This window comes from Chrysemys picta, chromosome 4 (genome assembly GCF_011386835.1).
Source record: "Chrysemys picta bellii isolate R12L10 chromosome 4, ASM1138683v2, whole genome shotgun sequence".
Lineage (NCBI taxonomy): Eukaryota > Metazoa > Chordata > Testudines > Emydidae > Chrysemys > Chrysemys picta.
The window spans coordinates 140,923,295-140,945,302 of record NC_088794.1 but is presented as its reverse complement, the minus strand read 5'-3'; the positions used below and the strand labels follow the sequence as shown (position 1 = coordinate 140,945,302).

General features: G+C 43.7%; 1 protein-coding gene across 2 annotated transcripts in view; it reads right to left on the bottom strand.

Annotated features, from left to right (window-relative positions):
• Nucleotides 1-22,008, bottom strand: part of KCNH5 (potassium voltage-gated channel subfamily H member 5) — a 223,105-nt gene that overhangs the window by 141,400 nt on the left and 59,697 nt on the right. For both annotated transcript variants that reach the window (XM_024105172.3, XM_005285878.5), the window contains exon 7: nucleotides 7,802-8,231. In XM_024105172.3, coding sequence (XP_023960940.1) covers nucleotides 7,802-8,231 — 430 coding nt within the window. The remainder of the gene's footprint in view (nucleotides 1-7,801; nucleotides 8,232-22,008) is intronic.

Genomic DNA, 22,008 nt, shown 5'->3' with positions numbered 1-22,008 from the left:
TGAGTCTCCCTGGGTAGGTGCCAATCAAGTGGAGCGGTGCCAAACTACACGGTAGTTTCAGGTTTTGCAATACAGTCAAGTGTCCACAAGTGAGAACGGGCTCAATCCTGCCCTGGGGCACAGTACGGGGAGGAGGAATGAGTGGAAGTGAAAACCACGTAGACAGCTCCCTCCCCTAGATCAAGAAGCAGAGCAGGATCTCTGTATTGTGTTCAAGAAACTGCTAGGAAAGGAGGCGAGCTATAATGCCAGCCTACATGCCACCTCCTTCAAGGGACAAGATTTGCAGACCAGCCCTCCAGCCACCTAGCCCATATGTCTCTGTGAACAGATGGCTGTCCATGTGCCTGTCACAATTTTGGGTGCTATGCATAAGACACATTTTAACAGCAGCAACTAGAGCTATCTGTCAGTTCACACTGCTCTTGTTTAAAGGAACTGCAAAGGGCCCTGCCCATTCTCACTCACTGGCCGTGTACTTCCAAGGGGCTCAAAGGGTATGTCTATATTGCATTGTAAATCTGGGTTCAGACCCAGGTTTGAGCTCAAAATTCCCTACCCCATCACACAAATCTTTCTGACTCAGGTCAGCAAGCACTCAGGACCTGGGTCCTAGCACGAGTCCTGCTGCGACTCAAGTCCAAGCTCTGTCCTTTTGCAGTGTGGACTCAGCTCCAGCCGCAGTCCCGAAGCACAGAGTCTGTGTAGTGCAGTATGGATGCAGTAGCATGGTTGTCAGACCCAGATCCAGCAACTGTAAACCTAGGTTTAAAATGTAGTTTGAAGACTTGGAAACATGGAGTCCACAAGTGAAGGTCCCACAGACCCGCATTTACAATGCAGTTTAGACATGTGCAAATTGGCCAGGGAGAGTTAGGCATGAGGCCTCCACTGGCTGTATAGAGGTCAAAGCCTCCTACTGCCCCAGGAGGAGAAGCCCAGGGAGGGCAGGAAGGAATCATGTCCCTCCCACACCTCCCATTGCTGATGGGAGAAGCAGAAGGAAGAAACTTCTGTACATAGGACGAACTGTCGTACGAGACAGTAGAGCCCTCAGAGAGCTATACTTTATTCATCATTAAACATACAGTCCAGTGCATTCCTGCAGACATAAATCCTCCTCATTCATATTCCATTGCAAGCCTGCTATTATTTGTTGCTGTGTAAAGTATGATTTAATCTCCATGGCTGGTAATGATTTTTCCTGGGAGCTGCTCTATTACATATATTTTCATAGGGATTAAAACTAAATCCTACAGACCCTTGGGACTGCTCGCCTGGAAATCTGCCAGACAAGCTTCCAATTAAGGCATCATACACTGCTCAACTGGTGTACAGGTTTTGCCATTGCTTAACACATTTGCTAGATAACCCTGCCTGGGTCACGCCCACAGCACCCACGTGGCTGACTCCAGTATGCCGAAAATGAACTGACTAACGTCACTTGAACAATAAAAGAATACTCTGGAATGAATTATTTGCTGGCTTTTAGCAACAACAACTTATCTTAGCACTGGAAGCAGACCACACCACACTCCCAAACAAGAGATCTGAACCTGAGAAAAAGCAAACCTGATGTGTAGGAAGCAGAGCTGCAGCCTTCAGAAGGTCCTGTTTCAGCACAGTTCACTCACAGCTCATTAGGAAGGGCTCTTTTACAAGGAAAGGTGTATCAGATGAGAACACCTGACCCACTTTCTGCAATAAATGTCTCTCCAGCTTGTAAAACTAAACTAGGGGAATGTTACTGAAATGAAAGCTTCCCACGAACCGTAACAAGGCTGAATCATGACTACAGTAAATGATTATGTTTTCACTGTTTCCAATTTACAGATGCAAGGCATCGCGCTGTATATGTTTAGTGCCAAAAGAATTGTCATCGTTTTGACCTTTGAAGGCAGATAGAAACTCACATGATAATACTCTGTAACTGCGCTTTGGGGAAATTGCTGCAGTAACTACTAGAAATAGGCAAAGCTTCTGGAGGAGGTTTACAACCACATAAATTATGATGAGCCATCACAAAACTAGCTTGAATTAGCAAACTTTGCCCTCTGTAATTTAAACCCAGTGATTCTTTTAAGGATGAGTCAATGTAAAAAAACCCAAAAAACAACCCCACCTATATTTTACTCTCAAGGGACGCCTGGGCTATGTTTTACAATACCCGCTCAGAGGTAGAATGGCCAAACAGAACTTCAAGGCTCTTCAGAGGGCTAAAGCATGAACAAGAGATTCTTCTGGGGGTCTCATATTCAGAGATAGAGCAGACATGGTTAAGCACTCACTCATTGTCTCAGGTGTTCTTCAGTAACACAGCTATGATCTTCCACTTATTGAAGGAAACCCTGCAGCACTGCAATCCCTGCAGAAAGGCAAACATTGAACTTTGGTGCTGCCCCATTTGAGATGTTCACCTGTATGTGAAATAGTGGGACGGACTGTGGGCTCCTGATTACAGGAGCAAGCCATGGCCTACTCTCACCCGGAGGCCTAGAAGTAAGGTGCCACCAGACTCCTTGTTGTTCTAGTAGAGAGGAGTGGTTGGTAGATCTGAGAAGAAGGCAGGGCCACACATCAGCACAAGCATTCCAGACTCTGTGGGGAAATCCATGGGCCAGCCCCTCCATAGGCTCTTGGACAGAATGGCTCCCTCAGAAGCCATTTATTTCCTCCCTGCCCACACCAGGCACTCTCTGAGAGGGGAGTCTCTGAGATTTCATGCTGATAAAGGCAACAGTAATACCTAAGAGGTTCCCAAGGCATGGTGTCACAGACAGCCAAGCAGCCCATCACACACCCATCACACCCCTTCATCGGCTGGGGATTCTGCAGGTTGATGGGCAGGAAGGATACCATGTTGGCTCTCCTCCCATTTCATCCACAGCTGCCAAGTTCCAGAGCGGGAGGCAGCACAGGATGATTTTCTTGGTGCTGGAGGGAGATATGGCTTTGGTTACTCCCAATGCTCCCAACATTCACCATCTTGTTTTCTCTCCTTCTTTCGTTACCCGCGTCACTTCCTCCCTCCAACCCACCTCGTTCCAGAGCCCGCCCCTAGAACCGGCTTTGCTGCTCGTGTGCTCTTTACCCACCACCTCTTTCCCGCCAAAGCAGAGCTGAGCACTAGCATGTGCTAAGCAGAGATAGGAGCTGATCAATGCCTGTGTGCCTAGATCTGGCCACATAGTTCAGCCAGAGCTGAAATGCGATTGAGAGAGGGGAGGGAAGTGGCAGTTTCCACAGCTCTTCCTCTATCCATCTTAGTTACTTCTGTGGCCACCCAGCACTGTAGAATCTGAGCACCTCACAGGTGTTTTGCCTCATAGCACCTCTGTGAGGGAAAGAAGTGCTATTATCCCCATTTCACAGATGGGGAACTGAGGCAGAGAGACTGCAGTCATATAGGAAGTCTGCGGCATAGTCGGGAACTGAACCCAGGATCTCCCAAGTCTCAGGCTAGTGCCCTAACCAAGGATGATCCTTCCGCTGCTGGCAGCAAAGGAGTGAAGCATTGTGCTGAAGCATTGTCCCTAATCCTCCTCCTCCTCCTCCCTGTTCATCCAAGTGCTCTTTTCTGTTTTCTGATGGCTCTTCTGCTTTCTGCATGGTATGCAACCCCACCTTCCTCCATCTTCCTCCTTACCCTCTATCCTTTTCCTCTTTGCCTCTTTCCCTCACTATTGTTCTTTCTTCTCAGAACCTCTCCTGTAAGGATCTTGCAGAACAGGGTCTTCAACCCCAACCCATGGATTTCAAAATGAAAGTCACCCGATTTGGTAAGTTTCACATTCCTGGTCACACACCTCAGTCTCCTTACCCAGCATGTTCAATTATGTGAAATTGACCAAACCCATTCAGTTACTCTATGACATCAACTGCAGACCTAGTATAACAGGGACTTTGTCGGAGGAAATCACAAAGGGGGAAATAGGAACACATAAGGGGAGAGCGTAAGTTGCCAGGAGATAATGGGAGGCTTGAGGGAAAGGTCCCTCATGCAGGATAAGATAGCGCTGCTTCAGGCAAGAGACTTGACAGACATATCCGCTCTCTCCAATCTGTGCAGTAGAGGAGATGCAATGACCTAATCAAAGCAAAATGAGCTATAATAAACTGAATTCCCAATGCACTTTCCGCCTCCAGAAACAACAAAAACAAAATACACGTTTATACAGTACAAACTTCACTCAAGAGTCACAGGTGCCTTACAATAAAAGCAGCACTGTTTATTATAGTTTATCTTTTTAAAAGTTCAGACGCAGCAAACAAAACTGTTTTTAACTTAGCATTAAACACCAAGATGGCCTGAGTAAGTCAAAGAGATAGCCAAGGTATGTTCCAGGAGCGTAGTTGTTAAAAGCACTCTCTCCTGAAAAAGGAAAGGTGATCTCTCTCAGAAAGACTAAACAACCTGCCAAACGTGACCGCAGTGAACAGCCAGGTGACCAAAGATCTGTCAAATGTACAGCCAACCACATTCACTTTGTTTTTCCATAGGGAAATTTGTGCTGTCAGCTGCACAGCTTTAACGCTTCATTAGTTTTGAAATGTGTGCCTTTTGGTAATGCTGGCCACTCATATAATCTCTCCAGATACACTTTCCTCCTCTAGATAACTTCACTGTTGAAAATAGCAAACTTCTGGCTTGCACACGTCACTGCTTGTTGATAATACAGCAAAGAATTTATTTCAGAGCTGAAGATTGCATGCGTAGGCAATTGGGACTGTGATGAATTACTATCTCTGTTTCCAATGCTAAGCTTAAGACATTTATTTGGCAGTTAGAAAAATGTTGCCAATACCAAACTACTGGTATTAGCAAACATTTACAGGATTAGCACTATAGTTTAGCATCTCCCAAAGAAAAAAGTTCTTTTCTGGCTTATTACAGTTTCTCCTGCATGCTTTCTTCCTTGTATAGCTCCTTTTTGGTTTTCATACAGTCAAATTGTCGATGATGTACACACTCAAATACACACGCACAATCCAGCAGGCCTAATTAGTGTACGCATATACCATGACTGCAAAGCACAAGCCTGATATTTGCAAGCAGGCATGGCTAGTTAGCCATCTAACTAGCCATGTAAGCAATCAAGCGACCCATTTGTTTTATTTAGATTTAAGTTTACATTGCACTCACAATTATGATACCTGAATACCACAAATTAGGTCCACACAATTGGGCATGTAGATTTATATGGGCTCATCTTTGACAATCAGATCCTCAAACATTCACTATTAAATCTGCAAAAGACCCAAACTTCTACTGATTTAATTTTAAAATATAGATAAAAAATTAGGTTCTGCTCCCTGTACCTCCCTTCTATGGGCAAAATCCTGCTCACCTTACTCACATGAGTAGCTACACCAATGCCAATGAGATTAGACACTTGAAAAAGGCAGGTAGGATTTGGCCCCCTCGCTGTTCATTCTCTGTACATGCAGATTTTCAGGCTCTGTCCCAGTTCACCCTGATCCCCACAATCCCAATCACCAATTCCATTGGATAGTTCATAGAATCATAGGATATCAGGGTTGGACGGGACCTCAGGAGGTCATCTAGTCCAACCCCCTGCTCAAAGCAGGACCAATCCCCAACTAAATCATCCCAGCCAGGGCTTTGTCAAGCCTGACCTTAAAAATCTCTAAGGAAGGAGATTCCACCACCTCCCTAGGTAACCCATTCCAGTGCTTCACCACCCTCTTGGTGAAAAAGTTTTTCCTAATATCCAACCTAAACCTCCCCCACTGCAACTTGAGACCATTACTCCTTGTTCTGTCATCTTCTACCACTGAGAACAGTCTAGATCCATCCTTTTTGGAACTCCCTTTCAGGTAGTTGAAAGCAGCTATCAAATCCCCCCTCATTCTTCTCTTCTGCAGACTAAATAATCCCAGTTCCCTCAGCCTCTCCTCATAAGTCATGTGCTCCAGCCCCCTAATCATTTTTGTTGCCCTCCGCTGGACTCTTTCCAATTTTTCCACATCCTTCTTGCAGTCTGGGGCCCAAAACTGGACACGGTACTCCAGATGAGGCCTCACCAATGCCGAATAGAGGGGAACGATCACGTCCCTCAATCTGCTGGCAATGCCCCTATTTATACAGCCCAAAGTTCTGCAATGATAGTGATGTGCCCAGCCTTTGTGTCACTTTGATAACACTTGGGATCACTGTCGATATCAGCCTCTGGGATGGGCAAAGACTTTTGTTAATATCAAACCTTTGGTTCTAGCATGTATCTTTCATATCTCTATCACATGTTTCAGAGAAGAATGTAAAAACAATGTGCCCTGTTGCAGGAAATGCAAAGAAGATGACAAGCCCCATGTCCTCCGCTCCTGCCCTGCCCCAGGTCATTTAATGATGTTGTTCAATTACCTGTGAAAGTCCCTTCCTCTGCACAGCATTAGAGCTCTCCAGAAAAAGCAAGGAAAATAAGATTATTTAAATATTTAAGATGCTGTAAAATCATTCTACTGTCCCAATACTCAGACATCTGTATCATACATAGTATCAAACACCATCGACAAAAAATGTTCAGCTAATCACCACCTGTGTATTTTCTATGTCATATACACAGTAGCTCAATAATGATCTAGCTTTGGGGAGTTGATTTTTATAGATTGCAAGGTTAACTGAAACACATTACATAAAAAACTCATTAAAAGCAAATTGTATGACACCACACTGTAGACATGCAGTCAGATTGCTGATTCCCCCAATCTTAAAAACAAACTGAACGTGTTAAAAATAGTAAATAGGTTTAATAAGCTGAGGAGTTTAAGAAAGTTGCTTTTTACAGTTCAGTATTTTGAAAGATGGACCCAGGTGTTAGCTGAGTTAATTAGCAAAGAGATTAAGCAGATCCTAATTAGAAAGGTTTTGTTTGCATCCTTGTTATATAATCACTTAGTGGTTGTACAGAGCTTTGACAATGTAAAGCATTAGTAGACGTGCCAAGTATTATGATTTATTAAACAGTAAAATATTTCCCTCTTTCACTCATATTATATTAATATTTATTACATTTTTCAACAATCCCCTGCTATCGTTTGCCAGCTACTCAAACGATGCTATATCTTGAAGATGATTCTTCATCAAAAGAACTGTCCGGTGCTCTTGCCTAGACAGCATAAAACAAGAAATAGTCCTTTGTACTGTCATTTTAAAGCCATTTTAGAGGAGCTGTGAAATAGCAGGAAAGTGAGAAGAGGTACAATATAGTATCTTGCAATGATCTCCTCTACCTCCAGCTTCCATGGTGACAAAAGTTACTGTTCTCCGGAGATAAAAATAGAGCTTACAGTAAAACCAAGCCAATGCGATAAAGGCACAACCACCTTATGCAATCATCATGCTTTTTTGAAAAACAGCTAGGACACCTTGATTGTTTTAATACTATGGGCTAATTTCAGCTGGGCACCATCAGTGTGTGTGTGTGCAAATTTTAACCAAATTCAAATTAAGACTACTCAAAATTATCTTTAAAAATGTAAAGAAATCCTAGCCTCACTATACAACAGTGATCATACTTAACCTAATCACAAGCTCTGACAATAAAATTGTTCAATTTTTCAATTGAGGTTTCAGCTTTATTCCCTGGTTATTTATCTGCAGTGGAAGATGCTAAAATATACTCTATGTGTCAAGAATGCTGATGCCAAGCATAGGATGCTGAAAATGCAACTAATTGTTAACAGTACAACGATCCAATCCATATAGTTTAAATATTTCTCTTTTAATACTGTACTAATGCAAAGATCTACATGCAAAATAAAATAAAATGATTCTACTTACAGCCAACCATCATCATGGCCACCGAAAAAATCTTCTCTCCATCTGTGGTTGGAGCTATGTTTCCAAATCCTATTGTTGTAAGGCTTGTCATGGTAAAGTAGAGAGAGGATATATACAATGAGTCTTTGCTGGGGCCTCCTTCCCACTGCCCTGAGCCGCTGGTATTGTACCGATAGGGTGCCCCTATACTCAACGCCAACTGGTAGAGCCAGCTGTCTGTCTTGATTGTATTAGTGACTTCATCTATAACTTCATAGTCCCCAATGCTGTACCATATACAGGCTAGCCAGTGGGCCACTAGTCCAAAGACACAGACCAACAGCACTAGTACTGCAGCACCATATTCCAGATAATGGTCCAATTTCCTGGCAACACGACCAAGGCGTAGAAGTCGCACCACTTTTAAGGAACTGAAAAGGCTGCTGATCCCCTAGAAAAGAATAAGTTTCATTACATCATCAGAAATACGCTATTAAGTAAAACAGCATGTAACACAGCCACTCCCACATTTGCCCTGAGTAACCCTTCCATAAATATTTTTCTTTAACGTTCTAGACAACAGAAGATTGTAAACTCACAAAAACCTCAGTCGGCTAGGTCAAGTTCAGTGCTTACTAGACAAGCCAATGAGCTAGGTCATATCAGATCTCTTATGAGTACTGAAATAGCATTAGGGAGCAAATAAGAAACAGCAGGTGTGTTTAATATAAGTGGCTAAGGGCCCAATCCTCTACCATTTTTAAGTCAATGGGAGGTTTAGCATAGATTTCAGTGGGAACAGGTCCAAATTTAAGTACACAATTGAGAAGGAGGCTTCTCTAAGTTTATCAAAGAATTGTACCCCCTGCAGGACAGTAAATAGGAACACAGAATTGCCATACTGGATCAACCAATGGACCATCTGGTCCAATATCTGTAGCCAGTGCCATATGCTTCAGAGGAAGGTGCAAGAAAACTTGTAAAGGACAGCCATGGAATAACCTGCAGACCAGGGAAACTTCTACTATACCACCCATCAGTGAGTGGCTGGCCAACGTCCTGAAACAAGAGGGATTACACATCCCTTATTATTTGTAGTCGCATCCAATGTAATGTGGATGTCCTCATTACCCATATAGATAGCTCGCTAATTCTGAGGGCGGGATACTTACCTAATCACTGACCGCCAATTGCTCTGCTTAGTGGGTATCAGATACACCAAGAGCCACTAGTCAGAAATGTAGACGAAAGATAATTTACTTGCTGGTCAACAGACAGTGTAGGTATTTCCATACAGTAATTTTTTTTTTTTTTACTCAAGTAAAGTACAAATAAATGGAAGCAAATACTTAGGAAATAGAAGCACAGAGAAATGTTTAAAAAGTAACGGAAACATTTGGGAAGGAGCAGAAAGTGTGTATATCCCCCTGAACGCAAGTATGATTCACAATGGTTTTAATGAAAGTTATACATGCAGAACAGAAGAAAAATAAAGCTCCCAATTTATTGTAATCCCATGATATAACTAACTTTTGCATTAAATTAATTAGTGATTCAAAATAGAAGCTGTACAAAGAAAGATTTCTAATATAAAATACTAAGAAGTCACAGACATTTAATTTAAAATAGAAATTAAGACACAGAATGCAATGAGGCAAACATTCTAAGTTTCTGTGCCAAGATTAAATTGCACTTTTCTACGCATCATTATTGAATCAGTCTAGTCAAAACATTAGCTAATTATATTATCAAACTGTAAAATACTGGAATTCCTGTAGTTAATATTAGCATCAAAAAAACCTTATTCCCCTTATGCATCTGTGTCTCCTATCACAGACTGTATTTGAAGGGTAACCTGCGACTGATATTCTAGATTCATACATTAGACAACGGTCTTGTTTTTTAAATCCAGCACGTTTTTCAAATTCAGTCACTTTGTTTCAGATCCCCAAATCCTTAAATTGAAGATCTATAACTGCATTGGAATGCATACAATGACTGATACTAAGAAAGGAAGTGGAATTTTCCAATTTTGATTACTATAATCTGCATTTAAGTTCTCTCAATTTTACACAAGGTATCCTTACTCTGATTTCCAACTGAGCAGATGCCTGTTCATTTTCTCTGTAATACGTGATTATTGGTTGAGCCCTGAAAATCTGCGGATATCCACTTTATATCCACAGACCATGTTTGTGGATCGGATGTAAATACAAACTTTGTATCCACACAGGGCTCTAGTCCCGTTGGGCCATGGCACATTGTGACCCTCATGTAAAAACCATTGAAGTAAATGGAAAAGATTCCCACTGACTTCACTGAGCACTGGGCTGGACCCAGCCCAACTACAGTCTAAGAGACCCACAAAGCAAAAGCCCCAGTACACATATTCTTTAAAAAGGGAGTATATTCTTATGATACTACAAATTCATCCGCGGTGTCACTCCACCGAAGTCAGCACTTTACAAATTATAGGCCTGATCCCGAAAAGTTCCAAACACCTTCTGTGAAATCAACGGGAAAAAAGAAGAGAATGGGAGAAAGTCCCTGCAGGATAGGGCCCTGTAGTGGGGACACCATTTGCCTGGCTCCCTCCTGTGGCCAGAGGTGTTTCCATAGCACCCTGTCTGCCCCCTCTCTTTGGGGCCCCTTAGAAGTGCCCTATAGTCTCTCAGGGGAGGTTGATGGTAACCCTGAGAAAATGGGTCAGTAGCCCAAAGTAATTCAAGATAGTCCTCCAAACACAAAGTCTGTCATAGCAACCCCATAGTCTCCAAAGCTCCTGCTAACCACCAAGCCTGCCAGCTCTGCCTTCCTTCAGCGCACGCAATGTTCCGAGAGGGAAAGCAGCATGTACACTCCTCTCCTTCTGACAGCTCCTCCTGATTGGTCGGGAGGGGAGCCCTGCCCCAGCCTGCAGTATAGGGCTCCTGATCCCAGGACCTTAAACTAACAGTCTTCCCATCCCACTGCTAACTGCCTGGAATCACCTCCTCTCTTCCTCGTTCAGCCAGTTTCCGTGCCTGTGTTTACACCAATATCCCTGGGAAGGGGGTCTTCTGCCCACACCCACACCCCGCTTAGGCTTAAAGGGCAGTACACCCCATTACAGGCCCCAATACCTCTTTCAAGTAGGTATGTATTATTCCCCTTTTACATATGGAGAGACTGAACCAGAGATTCAGTCCACTGTCAGGCTCGGATTAAAACTCAGGAGTGTCTTATTATTCTTATTTATTATCTGTATTGCTGTAGTTTCCAGGACCCCTCGTCATTAACCTGAATCCCATTGTGCAAGGTGCTGTACAAACAAAAGGACAGTCCCTGCCCCAAAGAGCTTATGTAACCCACACACCTCCTTGGGTGTGGTGTTCTGTCCCATCTAGTGGCACTGAGACCACTTAGAGAGAGAGTTAAATGAGTCTGCTCTACTGCCTTAGCTAAGAAGCAGTTGGCTTTTAACTCATGCGGTAGCGGTTCATGTACTACGCTTCAGAGGTTCCCAGTTCAATCCTGCCCACCGACAACCAGGATCTGTTGGCGTTACACTTACAGTCTGGCTCACACTCAATATTTTCTCTTTCTAAGTTATAAAGATAGGTTAACACCAGTACCATTAACCTCTAAAATAACATTTAACTCCAAGTCTCAGAGAAAGTCTGTGTTGGAAATTACACCCGCTCCCAAACATACATAATGATTACCTTTTAGTTTGCATCACTGACCCAGGATCTATTTATCATACTATAAAACAAAGGGGAACACTCAATTGTAACTGCTATTGATATATGCCTTACCTGAAATAGTACTACTGTGAAACTTGTTCAAACAGCCTGCTAGTCTCCAAGCAAATTTAATTGGATCAATTGTTTTAAGGCCAGTAAAAAGAGATTTGCCGTCTGTTTAAACTAAGAAGAAGGTGAGCAGTTTAAAAAATCTTTTCCACAAAGCACTGTATCAAGGCCCCAGTTCAGCAAAGCACTTAAGCACGTACTTGACTTCAAGCATATGAGTTTTCCTGTTGAAATCAGTGGGACTATTCAGGTGTTTAAGTACGGGGCTGGGCCTGAATGGGTACCTTTGGTGCTTCCTCTGACACAAAATATCTCCCGAGGATATTGGTGTAACTGATAGATTGTTCACACAGGGCTTTGCCAAAGATTCAGTAGAGGTGGAATTAATTAGGGCAACTGGATTTTAGTGTCAAATTCATGCCGTAAAGAATGTAGATTAATATAGGCTGTTGTGTTTTTAATCCAACAGCTTGCAATTTGTCTTTGTGTTCATTCTCCCTTCATAGAATCATAGAATATCAGGATTGGAAGGGACCTCAGGAGGTCATCTAGTCCAACCCCCTGCTCAAAGCAGGACCAATCCCCAGACAGATTTTTACCCCAGTTCCCTAAATGGCCCCCTCAAGGATTGAACTCACAACCCTGGGTTTAGCAGGCCAATGCTCAAGGCGGCAGGCTGTATTTATATTATATTATGATAATTTATGGATCATGTTAAAAAGAAAAAAATCTATGTTGGAAATCCAACACTATTTTAAAAGGGGTGTGCTAGTTTGGAGCCAGCATTCTCAAGAACTGTGGGAGTGGAAAGGGGATTTAGAGCAACCTGAGTGGTGCAGGTATGGATCTAGTCCAATTTTCTCATAATATCCTTCAGATCTTGTAAAATACATCCTTGACACTGAAGATCCAGCCTCCCAGGAGGATAATTTGTCATTACAGTAACATATCTGGGAAGAAAGTCAATTGAGTCAAACGCTTGCAATATCTCATAGACTACATGTTCTCTGCTTGTAGACATCAGATTGTATTATGAGCATGAACACAATACGAAATCACCTCTCATGAAATGAAAGGATTGTGGACAGGGTATTAAATCATGGCACAATGAGACCAGGCCATTTGCTCATCTCACAGCTTGTCTGGTCTTCAGAATTTTCCTAATTGAAAAACTGTTTACGCAAAAAAGCCGTTTCATTTGTACAGATTTGGAAGTATTAAATCCACAAATAATATTCAAAATCCATTTATGATTTTCTTGTTTTAAAAAGTTCAGGGAATGATCTAAAGTCCATTGAAGTCAATGGAAAAACTCCCCTTGACGTCAGTAGCCACTGAATCAGAAAATAAAAGAAAATAAAAATTATCAAATGGTACTTATTGGGACAAAGCCAGACATTTACAGGGGGGGGGGAAAGCAAACTGTGATAAAGTTTAGTAGCCCCTGTACTGCATATGCTGTTCTCTGATGACTGCACGGAGATTTGTGTTTACTCCAGTTCATCTAAACTCACATTTTAAAAAAAGATACAGTGGCTATAAATGGGAAAATCCTGCCACTATTCTCATTTGAAATTATTGTGATGTTCTCCCTCTCCTGATGTTCAGAATTTGGCCAACTGTTGCTCCATCGACAATCTCATTTCTTTAGTTAATATTGAATCCTCAACTTCCTTGACCCTTCTCTGTGGTTTTAAGTCCTTGTGTAGTATGCAGACTTGGTTGGTTGACAAATTACTTCTGACAATGAAAAGAGATTACATGTGCTTGACAATTCTTTTAGATCTATCAGCAATTTTGGTACTGTTGACCACAAGAAATCAGGGACAGTCTTGAAGACCTACACAGGGATAGGTATAGCTGAGTGGCACAGTTCATTTCTTCTGGAGAGAACACAGCCAGTAACATTGGACATTTGCTCTTCTGATCCATGAGCTCTTGTAATAAGTACAAGTTTCTGATCTAACATCCTTCCTATTAAATAGGCACATGAAGCCATTAGGGGATATAGTGGGGCTGGCTGTGGTGTCTTCTGAATATTCAGATGATAGCAGTTTTCCTTCTGTACTTAGCAAGAAGAGCATTTTCAATGAAGGATCCTTCATTTACTCACCATTGGTTAAACAAAGCCCACATTTGTTGACTTGGGTATATTGCAAAGTCTGTTTTCTCAAACTTTCTTGAAATGGCATGTTGAACAAGGAGACTTAGTTTAGAGGGTTGACTGACTGAGTATTTATCTTGTTGAATTATAGGCTGGACTGGTATTAATGTTGAATGATACCATTATTAAGGTTGCCTGACACTTCCTGTTATAAGACCCTGATTTCAGTTGCTTATAACTTTGCCAAACTTTAACCAATTAGGCTAAAATTTTCCATTGGGGGTGTCTATCTCAGGCTGAATTTTTTTTAACAAAAATTGTAGCCAACACAATTCTGTCTTTTCTGAGAATGAGGTTAGAGGAAAATACATTGATTTGCCCATGCTAAAAAAATTCTGGCAACTTTTTCTTTTAAAAGCTCTAGTGCCCGTATGCTTTGAAGGATTTGACATTTGGCTGGGGGGGGGGGGGAGGAAGTGGGGGGAAGAGGGCTTCTGTGTCAGAGATTTGCCTTTTCTTTTCCCAGTGAAAATCCACCCAAATTTGGTGAAGTTTAAGACATTGAGAAATCATAGCGTGCACATGCTCAGTAGAGTCTTCTTAGATTTTAGCAGCTAGATTCCCCAAAGATTCAATGCACACTGGACATGCTCCAGCCAGGAGCTGAACATAACTTTCCTCTGCAGCTGTAGCTCTGGGCTGCTACAGGATGTGCTGGGTCAGGATGCCTGAAATGGAGGCTCCCTGTGCTCTCAGTTCAGATGCTTTCCCAGATGGGTCCAGGCAGCATAGAAGAGCAAGGAATCTACCTGATTTAAACACAGAGATGTCAAGGACCAGACCTGCAGAGGAGGTGGGGGGACCAGACTGGGACAAGAAACCTAAGGGGTGGGGAATAGGACTGGAGGCTTGCACAGGTGGGGTGAAGAGGGAAACTGGGACTGAGAGTTGGGGTGGGGAAGGAGACTGGGACTGGGTGCCAGAAAGAGAAATGGCAGGGTGGGGGACTGGAAGCCAGTAGGTGGGGGGAAACTGAGATTGAAGAAAGGGAGGCGACTCAGACTGGATGGGCAAAGAGACTGGGACTCGGAGTGAGGGGGAACTCTGATACTGGACGAGGATCCTGGGGAATGAGATTGGGACTGAGAGCCAGTGGGGACAGGGAACATGGGCAGGGATGGTGGGAGAAGTGGAGCTGAGGTAGGGGAGATTGACAAATCAGATGAGGAGTTGTGTGGGGGACTGGAACTGGCTGATGAAGAAACTGAGAACAAGGACCTGGGGATGGAAGTTGGAATGGCTGGGCAAGGAGACTGGGACTGATGCAGGGAACCTAGAGGGGTGGCACTAGCCTTGCTAGGCAAGAAGACTGGGACCAGGATGAGAAGCCTGAGAAACAGAGACTGTGACCAACTAGGGGAGAGGATTGGGACTCATGCCCCATTCACGATCCAAACAGCTTCTGCAACAAATGAAGCCAAGTGTCCTACAGATAAGTCTCTTTCACCACATAATCCTGATTCATCCCCAGAACAGGTCCATCCTGTGCCTAAATGAGGTAAGGGTTCTGTGGAAAAAATAGTATGTAATCATGTAATTAAAAACTATCATAATTCATATGCAAAATGAGCTGATTTGAAGCACAGGGAACCTTAATTCTGGCATTTCCTAACTTTTGCGTACTTGATTTTGCAACCTTAATAATGTTCCCCTAACATAGTTCTTTGTGTTTATAATATATAATGTGCATACAGACACACGCACACCACAGAGAGACAGCCACACACAGGAAATAAGAACCTAGGATAGGGCTTTCAGAAGCATTCAATGTTAGCCAAACTCTGCTCCCATTCACTTTACTAGGAGCAGATTTTGGCCAAAACTGAGGACTATTAAAAATCCCATTCTTAGAGTCTTAGGGGTAGCGGTATTTTTATAAAATTGACATAAAAAACATAATACCCTGCAATTATATTTTTTATTCACGGCCATGAAGTATCACAAAAAAATCCCTTTTAAGCAACTCTGTAAATTTGTTTGATTTTAAAATGTTATCAGCCCAGCTCTGGTCTCATTTATACAAGTTTGAGTGTGACTTAAGTCAATGGAATCTGAAAGGGGCACATCTTATTCTGAAAAGAAAATATTTTACAGAATAACATCTCTGTAAAAGACTTGTAACTGAATCAGTTAGTTACCTTACAATGATAACCTAGCATATCTTTCCTAAGGTTTGGAAATCTCTTTCAAGCATAGCATTGTAAAATCTAGGCAAAGCCTTCCTTTAGCTAACAACACTAACAGTATGTTGGACCCTTATGTGCACTGAATTGGTAAATTGCTCTGTAACTTTTTAATATCACAGGAGGATTTTTTCTTTCAGATACATTTCAATTTTTAAATTTGATTTAGTTTGACTTTTTTATTTATTAAGCTCTGGGCACATATACAAAAAAAAGATCAATCATACAAATTAAGAACAATGTCTGACACTTGAAATCCTCCCAAACCCACAAATTTGGGACTCCAAGGCAACATTTAGTGACCCCGTCCCAAAAACCCCTGTCCCAGAAAAAAAGGTGGGGAGAAAAGAAATGCTTTGCAGTAGATCCAGAAGGTCAATAAATTCAGGCTAGGCTAACCCAGCTGCCAATCACCTGAGTTATCTCCGCACTGAAGACGTACGTGTGTTGAACTAAAGAGCCAGGCTGCGGGAGGCAAGCACCAGGGTTCAGAACTTTTCCATAAAATGGGGTCCCAATTAAACAAGGGTCCTGCTAATTCAAATACCTCAACTGCTCTTAACTCTCACTATCATGACCAGAGGACCTTGTCTTTGAGATACCCATGACCTCAATCACAGAATGCCTTACATCACACCCAGAAATGATTTAGACACCAATAAAATGCAATCCACTGATAAGTGCGTGTTGCTCGGCCCCATCTGTGCCTGATCCATAGAGGATCTGAGTCTGCTGCGGCACTCAACTACAGAGCCTGGCTCTTTAGTTCAACACAGGTACGTCTTCAGTGCAGAGATAACTCAGGTGATTGGCAGCTGGGTTAGCCTAGCCTGGGTGTGAGTAGCCACACTGCAAGGCCATCTCCAAGGTAGTGCATCCTCACTGGTGCTGTACTTACCAGTTTGTGTCCCCTTAGAACTTCTGGGGGCATATCCCATGGTTCTTTGTACTGCAATAAGTTGAACCACTCAGTGATTCTTTCCCAATGAACTGTGGGAGAACTTGTCTGCCCTTCTGGGCACCCAGGAGAATTGTGGGAAGGCACTCGAGGACTATCAGCACTCACATGGTTTAGCCTCTGTCCTCACTGCAAAGTGGGTGGGTACCAGCCTAGGTGAAAGCTACACCTGGTCTCTTACCTATTGCCTCAGACAGGCCAGCTAGCCTAGACTCCGGACAGAGGTTTTGTGTTTGGACATAACAGGGTTTAGGAGAAACACCTGAATATGAGCCTGGGTTAAGTCTGCAAAAAAGACATAACCACAGAGACTCATGGTTAGGGCTTCATGTCTGTCACGGAGGTCATGGAAGTCACGGATTCCATGACTTCCTCCAACATCAGTGACTTCTGCAGCGGCCAGTATGGCTGACCCCAGGGCCGCCCAAGCAGTAGGCCCTGGTGGCCCTGGGGACAGCCATACCGGCCACTGTTGGAGTGGCTCTGCAGCCAGCCGCACCAGCCGCTGCTCCGGGGACCACCCAAGCAATGACCGATCTGGCTGGCCCCGGGAACTGCCCGGCAGCAGTCCCGAGGCAACCGGAGGAGTGGCTGGCCCCCTGGGGCTTTCCCGACACACACACAGCAGTGGGCAGAGCAGCAGCGGGACCCCTGAGGCTTCCCCCTCCACAGCTGGTGCCGCAGGCCCCCCTGTTCCTCACCCCGCTGCCCACCCCAAGATTCAATCATGGGTATTTGTATGGTATAAGTCATGGACAGGCCACGGGCCGTGATTTTTTTGTTTCTTGCCCGTGACCTGTCCATGACTTTTACTAAAAATACCCATGATTAAATCATAGCCTTACTCATGGTTTTAGCTGTGGAAGTCCCTGGTTCAATCCACGATATCAGTAAAAATGGCCTCTGTCAGAGCAGCACAAATAATATATACTCCCTGCATATTCTGCACTAGCTAAAGCGTCCATCATATTGAAATCAAAGCTGGGGGACAAGACAGAGATGAACATCTTGATCAAGATCAAAGTTTGGTTTCCCCCCACCCTCATGATTTAGTCCTCAGGCCAGCTAAGATTGCATATGTTCATGTTTCAGATCCAGGCAAATATAAGCTTAAGAATACTGTCCTCTCTAGCTCCCACCGAGCTGTAGATCTTTTGGGGATAATTAACAGATCTCTCCTCTGGGACTGGGAGCCTGCTTCACGGCTCTTTGGAAGGATCAAAAACAATAATGCAGCAGAGATTCCCGACTTGACCTACCTGAGTTTGATATAGAAGTTGTCTAGACCTACTGCACTGTACTGTAATGTTAAATTTCATTACAAAGCAATTAGTAAGTAAGAAGCAAGAAATAAGCACAGCTCCAGAAGGTATATAGCCGTGCAGTGAAAAACAAGCACTGCATCGTGACATATAAGCTGTTTGAAATTTTACAAGTAAATCACTCTCAAAAATTTTTTTCAAGTTGAGCTACTTAAATAGAGCTTAGCCTTAAAATCCCTGGTTAACTTCTTAATGCTTCTTTTCTGAAGTTAATGTTCAAACAAATCTTCCAAACACATCATATATGCTCACAGGCCTTTTTTAGGTAATCAATTGATGTACTACAGACTCATGGATACTGATCTAAGTGCTAGTGCAAGAAAAATAAAAAGCAACTTTTTAAGGACTAGATTTAGGGCTGGACTCATTCTATATGTCTCCCTGTGGTCATAAGGGCATAACCTCTGCACAGGCTCCTAAGACCTTAGATCCAGATGAACAGAGTCCCATTTACACCACTGAAGTCAAAGAGAGTTTTGCCATTGACTTTGATCAGCATAGGATTGAGCCTTTACTCCCCTCACAGAGCAGGTCGGCAGGGAGTGGATGGGGAGGGGCAGGGACTGGGTGAAGCCTTGGTTCCAACCCTCCCACTAATAGCCAGCAAGTGGAATGAGGCTAGCAGCAAACTACCACATCCTCACCCCCAGATCAGGGAGCGAGCAGTGAAGGAATACTCAGAGGGGTTTCTCAGGGTATGCCTACGCTACAAACCTTAGGTCGACTTACAGCCACTGCAGTAATTACTGCGGTAGTGCAGGTTCACACTACACTCCTTGGGTCGGTGGTGCATGTCTCCACCAGGACCACTTCCACCAACCGAAGCGGGACAGTGTGGGGAGCTGAACGCTCGATCTCTTAGCTCCACTGGCAGCTCCCTGCCAAGAGCCTGGCTGCCCCAGAGGCTCCCAGCAGGCTGTCCCCGACCCGGGGCTTCTTGCCTCCCCATCCCCCTGCCGGGAGCCAGGCCGGGAGAAGCCACACAAGGCTTCTCACCACTGGGGTCCAGCTGACCCAGCTTCTCGGCTCCCTCTCCCCGGGGCCGGGCAGTCTTGTCAATTTCACGGCTCACCGTGAAATTGACAAGGCTGCCCAGTGGCAAGGGGCCACTCGGGCTTCTCGCCTGCCCAGCTGGGAGCAGGGTCTTAAACTGCCACTCAGTTCTTCAGGGGAGCGGGGGCTCTCTTGTCAATTTCACATCTCCTGCCCTTAGCATGTATTTAACAAAAGTAAGGATCATGTCAAATTACAATGACATCTACCTTGAAAACAAGGGATATTTTTCTATTTAGCCATTCAATTGTTTTTTTCTATGCCGTCTTTGGACTCCATTTTGCATATGTAAGCAGAGTCAGGATGAGCTCTACCCTGACATCTGGTGGTGAATTATGGCGAGTGTGGAAAAGAACTCCAGGGGCTGATCTTGTTTGCATAGGCACACCCACCTGCCTGGCATGAGACAACAGCAACTGATAGTGGTTACTTTGGATGGGGTGGGATCCCCAGTTTCTCTGTTATTGGGGCAGGAGGAATAAAATGTTGTTACCCTGATTATGTGACTCAAGGACAATGAAACTGTTTTATGACAGAGTGTCTCACCATCACCTAAGTAGCACTCGCTAGACAAGGGACATGGGTTCCACAACCCAGTGAATTGGGAGAGGATGGGTATTTGTGCCTGATGGTATAGGCCCCTTTTGAGGGCTTGAAACACCAATCGCACTACCTTCTCTCTCCACTGTTAAGTGTTGGAGCTAACTTTGATTCCATTAGGAGTCTAGTTACAGGCTGCTGAGCTGAATTCACTTTGGGCCAATGGTGCACCAGCACTGGGGCTCCCCTACTATGAGCTGAAATCACAAAAGAGCTAAAGTTATTAAGAGTTGAGATCACTGAGTGCTGTGTTAAATAGTGGGGGAGCCTGAAGCAATATTGCTAAGCGGCTGGTGGAGCAGTTTGTGGGAACAGCTGGAGGAGCGGCGCGGAGCCTTGTGGGGATGGTTGGAGCGGCCCAAGGAACGGTGAGCAGAGCTGTTTGCGGGGATGGCTGGAGTGGCTCACAGGTCGGTGAGTGGAGCCATTTGCTGAGACAGCTGGAGCGGCTCACAGGTCGGTGAGCGGAGTGGAGCAGCTCGTAGAGCAGAGCAATTTGTGGGACGGCAGGAAGTGGACTGGCTCGTGGTGAAGGCTGTGGCGGAACCCCACGGAGAGATAGCCGGTTGGCCTCGGATCACGTAAGGTGCCCCTTAACACCCTGCATGCCCCCCTTTTACTCTGGGGCTGCACTGACCAGGGACAGAGACTTTGGGGGTTGTTGGACTTTTGGGAGGTTGCTGGACCCCAAAGACTTTGGGGGCGTTGGACTTTGGGGACTCTGGGTGATTTTTGGGTTGCTGGATTCAAGAACCAAAGGGAAAGGACACGGCCCAATTTGCTGGGATGGGTCTTTTGCTCATGGTTTGTGTTATGAATCCTGTTTGTGGTGTTTTTCCAATTTAATGCTGATGTCGTTTACCTCATGCTATTAAACATTTTCTGCTATACTCAGACTCCGTGCTTGCGAGAGGGGAAGTATTGCCTCTTAGAGGCGCCCAGAGGGTGGTATGTAATTGTCCCAGGTCACTGCATGGGGGCTCGAGACGGTTTTGCATTGCGTTATTGAAACAGAACCCCTAGATACAAACCTTGTTGCTGCCAACTTAGATGGGCAGAAGGGTTACACATATGAGAACTTTATGCTCCAAATATTGTAAAGTGTTCTATTCCCTCCACTTCCTTTTGCATGAAGTAATTTGAATATTACAGATTTGTCCCACTGCAGTCAGTGTTATTTAGGTCTGCATCTGAAAAGATTCCTTCACTTGCCTTGTTTTCTTCCTAAACCCTCCCCTCCTTTTGCCAGAGAGAGAAGCAGGCAGGACTCAATGCTTCCCTTGAAAGTATTCCACATGGAATTAGCCCAATTAGACTCTGTGTTAGTTAGTGTATGTCTTACTAAAGATATGAATTAAAATGACTTCTGTCCCACATCTGTTTCCCAGTAATGTAGGAAGTACATTAAAAAAAGAAAAAGCCAGATGAAAAGCGTAATTAAAATTCAATATCCTATAGTTTAAATCATTGGCTAGAAAACTTGAATAGAATCTGACACTACAGACAAATACATTGGAACAAATTCATTCCTGGTGTAATTCAGAAAACTTCAATGGACTTGCATTAGGAATGAGTTTGATCCATTATAGCTGTATGGTATGCTTAAGCAAGACTACATTTATTCTTGGCGATGCTAAGCAAGCCATTGTATTTATTGCATTGTATACTTTTCTGCATAGCACAGAGGGAACGTGGTATTCTTCATATTTAATGACGTTCAGACTGCATGGAAATGAGAAATTGCCAAGGCTCGGTCTGATCACTTCTATCATTGTGTTACTCAGAGTTTTCAGCATGGTTTAACACTTAGCTTCACTAGTGATTCAATTCTGGGTGGGGTTTCTGTCAGCCACTTGGAGAAAACAAAAGTAGCTAACATCAGACTGTATCATTTAGTACCAGTGCTACTTTCTTATTAAGTACGTCAATTCATCTCGCTAGCACATTGAAATCAGGTCTCATAAACCCTTCATTTAAGTACTTTAGGAAAGGTAACACTTTTGGTAAGTTATTGTAAATGGTATTACTGCTGAACTAATTGAATCAGCTTTCAATTGATAACAATTGCTATTTTGTCTAGTAAAATGAATGCATGGAAGTTTCTGCAACTACTAGAACAGATCAAAATTGGTAATAAAAATGATATTATGCTAT